We start from the raw sequence: 12,475 nt of genomic DNA on the forward strand, positions 1-12,475 counted from the left end.
TTTTATTACTCTATTTATTTATATTTTCAGCATTTCTCTATGCATGTATACATATATTTGTATATATGTAAGTAGGTGTAATCTGAGTTTGGCCTGTTTTCAATTGCTTAGTCTAAGTTCTTAGCTCACTTATGTACATACGTACCCACGATTGTTCATATACATTTGATTTCAACTAATTTGGTTTTATTTTTTATTTTATTTTAATATATATTTAATTTCTTGTATTATTGTTATAATTATTCAACCATTAGCTTTATGTATATTTTTTTTTATTTTTATTTTGTTTTATAGTTATTTTTAGTATATTCAATCAAGCAAAGCTGTGCGCCGCAAACATTCACGCGCGGTTTATGTTTGTATAACTATTCTTTTACCTAATTTCAAAAGCACTAATCTTGCATGGTCTGCAATGTTACGGGTTTGTTACTGCAGTGGCATGTCTGCGAATAAGTATTTTTATTATTTTATTTTTGTTGGCCAAAAACCAGAATATGAATAAGTTAATTAAATACATGCGCCACTAGCCCCTTAGTATTTGCCAATCCCAAAATCATAATTATAAATATCTAAAGCATGCTTAGCATTGAAAGAATGAAGACGAATTGATAACTCTATCATAGTAATTAATATTAGATGGGATTAGAAGCGAAAGGAATAAAGAAAATGGAACTTAAAATGGAGTAGATTTTCGGGCTGATTTCTGTCAAAAAAAAAAAAATAGAACAAAACGTAGTTTGCACTCAAGATATTATAAACTGATATTTTGGAGCAATTCACCTTCAATGTGCGATCGCTTTTGAGTAATAAAGGTCTTCCATAAGATCTCAAAATAGCGTGGGTAAGGAAAATGAATTCCTCCGGGTTGAAAAGACACGAGAACAGAACGATGATCCGTTAAGAAAAGTTTAGTACAAGTGTAGTGAAACTACTGAGAAGTTGGCTTGAATAGGAGGCTTAAATTAAACGAAAGGTATTAGTTTGAGTCCTAATGAATGATGAACATTTTATAATCGTCACTTAATATAACTTAAATTACATATTAAGCTTTCCCAATATTTACTATAAAATACGCAAGGCAAGGCATATTTGACTGGGTCATAAAAGGCTTAAATGGTTGCCTTAAGCAGGGATGGTTATGGTTATGGTGAAGTAAGGGTGAAAACTTGTTCCAATGGCTAAGAGTGCAGGCTATTGCCTACTTGTTGTTGAATCCAGGAAATGGGCTAGGCTCGGGAAAAGTTCAATACCCGCACCACGTGTCCACATGTAATTAAGTGCACTCCAACTCATTCATTTTTCATAGATACCCCATCCTTAGTGGACAAACCATATGCCACTTAGTTTCCTTCAACATTATTGCGGTCTGGTTCCCATATAAAACTAACGGGGAAACCAAAAATGTGTTTAGCTTTCAGCGCAATTTAAATGCCTAATTAATCGCAAGCACTGCATTGATCTGGCAGGCTTTATTTAAGGTTGGTAGAAAATCGCCCACAAAAGATATCTCCATCCTTCAAGATTTGACCCATCTGGTTAAAAGTTTAACGGCACTTCCTTCCAACTTCTGCCTTCAGCCGGCTTATTTTTTTTGGAAAAAAGCCAGTTGAGAAAGAGTTGCTTGGTGCCAGTTTAGCCATGCATTGATCAGTGTCTAAATGCTGAGCAGGCTGTACATGAAGTGCGCCACACCGCAACATCGGGAGTTTTTAGAAGTGGCTCACAGGATAAAATAAGGGCGGTCCACAACAGCCTCCCATCTACATACATAAGATCAAGCCCAAGTACTCAAGAGGTAGCTTATAACTTCCAGTGAAGAAGACCAGATGCATTTTAATAGGACGGCAGACCAGTTTAAAGTTCAATTCGCATTTTGTAAAGTACAAATATTCAGGCGGTCCATCATATTAAGTGACCGCAATAGATTGCTCCTTGGATGTGCATCCTAACAGTAGGTATTTAGCATCGAAGTTCAATCACTGGTACAATATCAACAGCTGATTCATAAGTTATCGATTATAATATCGCAAAAAACTATGGATATTAATGTCGACAGAATTTTTAAATATAGCTCAATGATCTAACGATAACAGTATTTATAAATAATCATTGATGTTATCGATATATGCATAAATTAATATCTCGATATATATTGCATATCGAAAAATTTGCAAGAAGGTGTGGCAAGCAAAAGAATACAAAATAATGTATCGATAGTTATATCGATAAATATGTTTAAAGCTAAAGCGATGATCTAAGGCTGAAGAAGCTGGGAAAAGAATAAATAAGTTTGCTATTTAAAAAAAAAACTTTGATTAAGTAACGTCAGTAGTAGATATTGATAAATGTATCGATTGACATATACCGATAAATTTGTATATCTATAAGAAATGAGGCAAGGAAAAGTATAAATAAATTTGGGATCAAAAAGCAAGTAAAAAAATAAAATCTACTATTTTCGAATATGAAAAAATATTTTTCAAATCCATAATATTTCAATAACACTATCGGCACATGTGTACATCGTTAACAAATTGACAATTTTCGATTAGAATATCGAAAAAAAAACTATCGATAATTATATTGAACGAAGTTTTGAATATAGCACAATGATCAAACGATAACGGAATTCATAAATAATCATTGAAGTTATGGATACATGCATCAATGATATATGTATATTGAATATCGTTAAGTAAATTTGCAAGAAGAAAGGCAGTCAAGAAAACGAATACAAAATAACTAGTTTCCAATATCGAAAAATGTGTCGATAACTATATCGATAAATATTTTTAAACATATCGCGACAATCTAATGAATACAGTACTCATAACTAATCGCTTAAGGTACCGACAAAATTTGTTTATCTATAAACAAATGAGGCAAAGAAAAGTACAAATAAATTTGCGAAAAAGAAGCAAGCAAAAAAAATTTTAAAAATGAATTATTTAATTAATTTAATAAGTATTAAAAAAAAAATAACTTGACTATGTAATGTCAGCAGCAGATATCGATAAACGTATCCATTGAGGTATCGATAAATTAATCGAATAAGATATCGATACATTTGTATATCGACAAACAAATTTGCCAAGAATCAAGGGAATCAAATTAGAAAATAATATTGCATGCAAAACGTAATCAAATTTTAAGCTGCGAAATCTATATTGTTCACAAAGGTTTTTCAAAAATTTCTTTTTATACATAAGCACTTTCCCAAAATACTGCACTTTTAAGATTTTTTTTTAGTTTTGTATAGACGCTCGATTTTTTATAGAATGAGTTCTTAGCTAGTGTAGATATTTTTAATTATTTTTTTATTTTATTTTATTTTAATTTTTTTTATTAAGTTTTTTATTATTATTATTATTATTTCCTTGGGACATACATATGTTACATATGCATACAGTGCTTACATATACATATATTATTTACAGGATACTCTTTAGCATAATTCGTTCATTTTGTTGTTGTTTTCATTTTGAAACAATTGGCACATTTATTTTTTGGCATTGTCGGCCATTCAATGTAAGTGTGTTCAAAACTGAGAGAATTTTCGACTATAAAATGCAAGAAAACAAGAGCAGCCAATTCATTAATGATTTCAATGAGATGCGAATGAAAATTCAAATGAAAATGTTAGATGGCAAATTTTAATTAATTAAATTACAAAGTAATGATATGTCACATACATAAATAAAAGTAATGAAAAGCAGTAAAAAATATAAAAAATGTAAATAAGCACCAAGCTTTAAAATTGTGAGGCGAGTCGGGCCAGGGGGCGGGGGGGAGGGGACGTTGGGTTTAAATGCAAAAGCAAAATTATTATAAAAACTACAATAAAAAGCAAAAAGCAAATGCCTACTTACATACACATGTGTGTATAAATATACACCTCACTCCGCATCCAATTCCATGCATTTGTTACACATTTCACTTTACTGGTTTTAATTTCACACATATGCAAACATAAATATGTATGTAGTATGTAAAATGTAGATCAATATGTTAGTGCGCGCGTGCGTGTGTCTGTGGTGATTATTTGGCTTGTTTGTTTGTTTGTTTGTTAGTGAGGGTGTGCAAAAATTTGATTTTTCGCTACATGCAACCGAAAATACGTAAGCGCTCTTACGCCTGTTTATATGCTATGCTTATGCTACGCGTATCGTCCTCATCATTGCGCTGCAAAGGCATTGGCATTGTTGCCTGCGTGAGCGCCATCTCAATTGTAAGCTCTGTATGTATTGTTTTGTAATTTTTTGCACTTATTACTATAGCAGCGGCCATTCTTGCGGCTTTTGTTTGCGAAGCTGCTGTTTTTGTTATTATTGTTTTGGTTTTTGTTGCCGTTGCCGTTGCTGTTAAGGTTGCAGTGCTGAGTGTTGGCTGCAGCCACATCGTTGCCAGCATGCCGGCAAACGCAATTAGCATTGCATAATTACAAAATATTCGTTGTATGTGAGGTGTGTTGTTGTTGTTATTATTGTTGGCATATTGCAGCCACAATTGCGTTCTTGCAGCTACACTTTTATCCTTTGTCCAGTCATATCCTTTTGGGTTTTCGCCTGTTAGCTTCTGTTCCGATTTTCCAATTTCATTCAGATTTGATTGGTACTTCGTGCCCACTGAAATGGAAGGAAACAAAGGCCCGGTTATTTGTGGGTTAATTGAGAGTAAACAAAAAAAGGTAAATGCAGTTTTCATTGCGTTTGTTTTCAATAGATTATTTCAATGAATAAAATTTAACAAACATGGAATAGAATTGCAGCCCTTTAATTAAAATTATTCAGTAAAACTGTTTTTAAATCTCCATCGTCTGACATTGTGATACACATCGTCGTTTAAAGTACAAAACCGCGTATCAACAAAATGCAATGCAAGATAATGCAAAACTGCGTATGTGAGGTTGTATAAATTATTTTCTATTCTAATATATTCTAAATGCTGAAACTAAAGATTTCTTAGTACCGTTTCGTTTGGGTGACAGGTAATAAGATCAACGGAAATAAGGTCAATTGACTTTATTTCCCACCCTGGTGTGAAATAAAGTCAATTGACATTATTACCTTTTTCAAAACGAAATAAAATCCATTGACATTATTTCTCTTTCAAACATTAAATTTGCTTAGCTTCGCGGGGCCCAGTGGACCACTTGGTCCTCTAATTTTTGCAGGGTAGTTTGTCTCATAACCAATATACTACACACGTACATACATACATACATCATGTTATTCTGTTTTCCTTTATCTTCATTTTTATCTTTATACTCTTCTATCGATAACAAAATCGGACAGTGACACCCATAAAAATATCGACAACAAAAACCGATAACGATATGGATAACAAAATCGATAAAAATATCGATAGCAAAATCAATAATCTCTATGATAAAATCGATAAAAGTATCGATAACAAAATCGATAAAAAAGTCGATATATAATCGATAACAAAACCGATAAAAATATCGATTTCAAAATCGATAACAAAGACAATAAAAATATCGATAGCACAATCGATAACAATACCGATAGCAATATCGATAACAAAATCAATGATCAATAAGAATATCGATAAAAATCACTTGTTTCAGCCCCACACATTTTCCGTGTACAACTTCCGTGTACAACTTCCGTTGCACCATTTCCGTGTGCAATTTCCGTTGAATTTGCCAATTTACACCCAACCAATCAACCGCCGCTACAAAAGTTTCACTTCAAAAATTATAAGCATTAAATAGACAAAAGAAAAATTGCCAAAACTTATCAAAATGTCACTTAATTTAATCAGCTGACCACAAGTGAATTTGTGTATACATATATGTATGTAGAAAAGAGAGAGAACTTTGCCAATTATAATTTCCTTTTCTGAACGCTCAAATGTTTAAGAACTCAAACATAGAAGCACTTTAAATAGCAAATTATTTATATATGCCCATCACTGCTACATATACACATTAGAGTACATCATCGGTAATGTACATATGTGTGTAGTAGTGAACCCTTGAAACTGAGACATCCATTTCATTTTCTGCTAAAATTTGTATGACTACTAATTCATAATAACTATTCATCATTCCTTTCAACCGATATATGTTATATCACTATTTCAAGCTTAAGTATTTTGCACCACACAAAACTGTCATACCATTTAGAGAAAGACACGTATTTGCAAAATTTGTTTGCATTAAAATAATCACAAAAGTATACATGTATAGTTGTAGCGTACTGCATGATGCTATTTTTTTTTTTTTTTTTACTTCTGCCCACTGTAAATTTGTATTGCCCTATTTTGACTCACGTCATTTGAGTGAGATTTATCAGAAACTTACATTTATCGATGACAATCACCGAATTTGTTGGCATCATGCCATAAATTGGCGTACTGAAAATATCCCAGGCTGGTGCTATTGTGGTGCGACGTGTTGTGGTTGTGGTTGGCGGCGGCAATGTTGTTGGCGGACTGGACACTGTAAGAAAAACAAATAAACAAAAATTTGCAATAAAGCTTTTAAATTTCTCTGTTATTTATAAAAAACAATTTCGATTAAGAAAGCAGTTAGAACTCCATGAATTTTTAGTGCGTTTAAATATATCAATATTTTATTAGGCAAAAATCACAGCTTTTATTGAAGTAGTTTTAAATTTTTGTTTGTAGTTGAAAATTTTGTCGTTTTTTTTTTTTTTTAAAATTTTGAAAAAAAAAAAAAAAAAAAAGAATTAAGCGAGCAAAATCAAATGCTTGAAAATTTGCGGTTTAAATAAATCCCACAATATTTGGTTGCATTTAGTGGGATTTGCAGAGATTTAAACGCAAGTACTTCCACTAAATAAATCAACAAACAGCAATTTTTAGTGTTATTATTTATGTATTTGTCACTCGCGAGCACAAAAAATATGCAGCACAAATACAAAGTACATACATATGTGTGTATATAAAAAGCTAAAAACCTATAAAACCAAAAAACAAATAAAAACATATGAACGTAAAAATTGTTTTAGCTGGTCACTTTAATTTGTTTATTTTTGCGAAAGTATTTGTAACGGCATTAAAAGGTGCCAATATGCTGGCATATTTTTAGGCCTTCCGCAAACACACACACTGTAAGGTAAGCTGCATTGTGCTGCTGTTGTTATGGCTTTTTTTTTTACTGCTGCTTGCCTTATTCTGCGTTTTTTCGCTGATTTTAGTGGCTTTTCATGTTATTTATTGCCATTTTACTAACACTATGACACATAAAATAAAATGGTTAAACGTAAAATTATTGCCAACTAGAGACCTTGTGGTGCCCCCCCCACAAACACAGCAACGTAAGCTTATTTATGTTGCAATATGAGTGTACATATACATACATACATACATATGTACACGCGCACACACCTACGAATGCCAATTGAAATTATAGACACTTTTATTCCTTCCAACGGCATACATTTAATTTTTCTACTGAAAATTTTCAGATTAGTTAAAAGGTAGGCAATTTTTTACGTTTTTGCTTTATAGCTTTCAGTTTAAAAACAAATAAATATTTGTAAATGCGCATTATTATTTGTTTTTTTTTTGTGGGCTTAATGTATTCTCATTTCTGAAGATGAATGGATTTAAATAAAATTTTGCTGTCAGTTTTTGTGGATTGAGAATTGGTTTCTAAAATTATAATTTATACAGAAAATAATTCGTAAATTAGTTCTTTCTGAAGTTTTTACTATTGATATTTTTTAAATCAATTTTTATAACTTTTCTGACAATTAAAAAAAAAAATTAAATTGTGTTTAAAATATGTTTTGTAAATATCAGAGAACTGAAATGTATATAAATTTAGCAAGTTAAAATTTACCAAAAAATTGATACATCATTTTAAATTACATAGTTAACTATTTACTGAAAAACGAAAACACGACACAATTTTATTTCTGGAAATATAATTTTTCGGATTCTCTAATATATATTTATCTGATTTCTTGAAACCTAAATAACTGAAAACATTGAAGATCGAAAAATATTGATAAAAATGTTGAGAGTTAGGTCAAAGTGAATTGTTGTTGGAGGTTTATTTATTAAAATTATTATTTATTTAAAATTTAAATTCACATTTTTGAATTTTTGAATTGGAATTTTTAAAAATTAATTTTTTTTTTGAAAATTTTACTAAAATTTTCTTTTGGTTTCATGCCGTGAATTTGGTTCATAATCTAACTTTACATAATAAGAAATATTTTCCGGTGAGATTATTTTTAATTTTTTATTGTTTAAACATCACATATTTAAAATTAAGTAGTGCTGTGAAAGTTAGCTCTGGCCAATAACGTCTTTCAATGATTATCAAATAGCCAATTATTCAACGATCTGCTTACACGAGCTGCTTGAATTGACATTTACAGCAAACAAAGGTTATTTTTAGCTTGGTTTGGACTACACTATTCTACAGCTTAATTGTCTTCAACTTGCTGAATTTTTCATACATATAATACTCACGTGTTCATGGAGAAATTTACTAATACAATATATTTACAAGTAGTTTATACACAGCGCTACTTTCATATAGTACTTATTTTATCGTCCATCGTTTCATTGAAGATTAAATTTTCGCTTGACAATGAAACTACAACAGCCACAAATGTAAATACATACTTAGGTACATGGACATGAGTGCTATCGAGCGCATACAACTACTTAGTTAGAGTGCAAACCATTGAACGTTTATTTACGCAAATCCCAAATATGTATACATACATATATGTAGATTAGGGTGGCGCAAAAATACATAGGAAAATCAACTTCCGTGGCATTGAATAAGCTTAAATTTTTAATAATAATTGTTCTATTATTTTAGAAAGGTGGCAACCCATTTCAAAATTATTTTTAAATATTTTCAAACGCTTTTACTATTGATGAAGAAACTTAAATATTTTATTGACCTTTAAATAATTTTGAAAATTCAAATATCTACATATAACCTACAGAAAAAAAACGAGTAGAATGCAAAAAAGAATTAACCACACCCATTCAGCTGTTCGTGCATCATGTGGTTCTGAAAATATAAAATAACTAATTTTTGTATATAACAGATTAGATTATCGGTTATTAAAACACACTCAATCAAATTTTTAATTTAAATAAGCATCATAGTGTTATTTAAGACTTCTGAAGGGAAATACTCTAATCCGATCAAAAAATATTTATTTTTAACGATTTTATTGCTATTCTACAAAAAAAAAAATTATTTTCCCCATGTAAAATACACGTTCACTGCACGCACGAATAGATATTAACCGATTTCAAAATAAAAAAATAAGTGTATCCTTATTTTTAATATTCTTCAGATCTGGCTGGTGGCTGGAGGCCCACCCTAGTGTACATACTCGCACAGTGTGTATAAATTCCCTGCCGGAAGTGATGCTAGCATAAATTTAACTTTAATCTGTTTGCGCGACGACTAACGCTGGCTATTAACTGAATATTTTTTTTCGAAAACAGCTAATAATTTTTGTGGAGCGATGGTCGCAAAACTTAGACATGGATAACTTCTTTTGCACTTAAAATATCAAAAAAAAAAAAAAATACATGATTTTTTTCAATTTTTATTTTTTACTTTATTTAACATTACATATTTGTTTAGTAGTTGTAATATAAAATTTCGAAAAATAATTTTTGAAGTGCAGAAAAAAAATTAATTTTTCTACCGTGATATTTAAATAGAAATTTGTTTAAAGAAACAATACTCCCGATGACGTCTGCATGACTTTACAGCCATAGCAAATTAAAAATGAGCTATTTTTTCGAAAAACCACCAAAAAAATTAGCTACAAGTTGGTTATTTTATCAAATGATATTTTTTCACTGCAGGGTTGTGTTTATGTAATGTGTGTGTGTGTGTGTGTGTGTATATTGCACGTTAACATATACATATAAAAACTATATGCATATACGCCATTGTGTATGTTTACTTTTATTACCCTTTTGTCTGCTTGTGGCTGGCGCAAATCGACGACTACTTTATGCCCCATCTGTGCCATTGTGCCAATTGTTCGACCGCTTGACACTGATTTTATGGCTGATTTTTAGTGTTTACCCATAAAATTTGCTACTTAGATGCGATTTAACAAATAACGAATCGATTTTTTGTCTGCCAAAGTGTCTGATCGAGCGGCAATTACTATTATGGGAATGATGATGTTAGTTAGGCATTGGTGTGTGGGTTGTGTGCGGTAGTTGTAAAAAGGTAGTGGCAACTAAAAGTATGTACATAGTATGTGTGTTATTGCACTCGTATATTAGCGGTATAATAGCTTTATTTCACAGATTTCAAAGAGAGAACTTGATTGTATATGCTTATCTTTTAACAGATAATACTCGTGTAAATTTTATTAGGGAAGATAAATGAATTGAGACAGTATCTATTAAATAGAATCGTTTTTAGTGAAAACTTAAAAGTTAAATAAAAAAAGAGTTCTCTTGTTAAATATTACATGGCATAGATAAATCTACTGAAAGTACATGAGTAAGAGTAAAATCTTCTTTAATAGAAACTCAAAAATTTAAAGCGATTTATGTATGTATATTAGTATATAGTATATCTATCATAATGCGAGACATATATATATTTTTTTTTCTTGTAAAAAAAAACAGACAACACTTGCATCTAGGGATCGAACATAACAATTGTAATAAATAAAGCAGAACGAGTAAAAAAAAGCTAAAATTACCTATTACTCCTGACTTCTGCAAGCGGGTTTTTGGAAAAACTTGCGGCGACGTGAGCGGTTGTACGTCTGATATTATGCTACGATTCCCTGTTATGGTGAACAGTCCCATGAAACCAGTATAATCAAGTAAACTAAGCAGAGTTCAGAGGGCCGCAAGCATTCCGACTACAGAGGCAATAAGAACTTCTCCTACGGGCGCCCGCAATGTTGTTATAAACCTATTTGCCAGATTCAGAGTACTGGCTATATGGAAATAAAATGCGGAGCAGTATAATTTCTCGATTGCCGTCCAAGATGAGTCCGGCTGTCGATTACATACGTCCTGCAGTTGAATTTCACAGACGTTTCTCCCAGTCGAGAACCGACTGGGACGGGCAACTTTATATCTCCGGCCAAGTACGGATCTAAAATGGAAAAAGGAGTTGTTGAAAGCGTTTTCTCTAAAACCCTGCAATTAAGAAGACTAAGAGCTTGTCGCCATTTTCTTGGATAACCAGGTGGATATTAAAGCACTGACGTCTTCTAAATCAAAGTCGAAACTGATCAGGGAGTGTAGGTCTCTTTCAAATTCAGTAAGTAATCAACTCGTTTCTAGATTTAGTTTAGGTTCCTGGTAATAGCACTACTCCCGCAAATGCAGCTGCAGAAAGAGGTATACATAGGCCTTGATGTAGCAGCGGATCTAACCCCTCATTGGAGCCATATACCGAGACTTTCTTACCAAAAGGTGGCGCATGTCGGCGGGTTGCCAAACTCATGTGGCCTGTGTATAACCCTAAGAGAACATACAGCTTATGTATTAAGAAATTCCAGACCGGACGTTGGGTGTGTGGGCATTGGCCGGTTGTCATCCACGCCAAAAGGCTGGATATTACCGACAATGACTTGTGAAGAAGCTGCAGGAAGGAAAATATATATATATACTAGCGAAAACCCGCCCGTTCCGCTGGTCGTCTTTAAAAAAATCTAGATTAATTAATTAAATTAAGCCGAAAAATACTTTGTGTTTTTTATAAAAATTCTCGCGCATGAATAGTAATGAAAGAAGTTTTGAATAGTAGTAGCAATTAAAAAACGTTTGATGTGATTTACTTTATTTCTTTTTTTATTGTAATGCTCTTTGGTATACAATCTTCTTCGTTTTTCCATGCGTTGTTGAATAAATGAACAATACCGATGGCTTACCAACTCTTGAGCATGAAACATAAAGTTGGCCATGAGAAAAACATGGGTATTCTAAATCAATACCACAAATTGATAAAGTTTGGCCTTGTGACTTATTGATAGTAATCGCGAATGCAAGGCGAACAGGAAATTGAAGACGTTTGAATTCAAACGGCATATCCGATGGTATCATTGGTATTCGCGGTATTAAAACTGACATATATTTGCTTCAACCGTATATTTGTGAGTACACAGGTAATACGTAAATATATGAATGATATAGGTAATATCTCATATTAGCATAACCTTTCTGCAAAAAATTAAGGAAACGATCACCAATCACGCCGTTAATGATACAATGAATTTTTCACTATAACTGACTTCAGATTAACGTTTATATAATAAGCGTATATGTAACATTTTAAAATTTTTTCCTTTCTTTATCCCGGAAACGGGCAGTAAAAATTACTTCACTTAAAAGCTTTCATCAACAGCTTCCATCTGATACCCATATTGTACAAACACATCCAAGGGTACCTTGGTCCACCTTTTCGGCTATATCTCGAGACCCTGGTCACTCAGAGATCTAAAAAATACTCTGTATTAAA

General features: G+C 31.9%; 1 protein-coding gene across 1 annotated transcript in view; it reads right to left on the reverse strand.

Annotated features, from left to right (window-relative positions):
- Positions 1–3,866: 3,866 nt before the first annotated feature.
- LOC118736419 (lachesin) overlaps positions 3,867–12,475 on the reverse strand; it is a 144,533-nt gene continuing 135,924 nt past the window's right edge. Inside the window, exons 8-9 of the mRNA XM_036466513.1 lie at positions 6,329–6,466; positions 3,867–4,625 (exon numbers count right to left, since the gene is read on the reverse strand). Of these exons, the coding sequence (XP_036322406.1) occupies positions 4,129–4,625; positions 6,329–6,466 (635 nt within the window). The 3' untranslated portion in view covers positions 3,867–4,128. The remainder of the gene's footprint in view (positions 4,626–6,328; positions 6,467–12,475) is intronic.

Source organism: Rhagoletis pomonella, unplaced genomic scaffold (genome assembly GCF_013731165.1).
Source record: "Rhagoletis pomonella isolate Grant_MI unplaced genomic scaffold, Rhpom_1.0 Rhpom_scaffold_00003, whole genome shotgun sequence".
NCBI lineage: Eukaryota > Metazoa > Arthropoda > Insecta > Diptera > Tephritidae > Rhagoletis > Rhagoletis pomonella.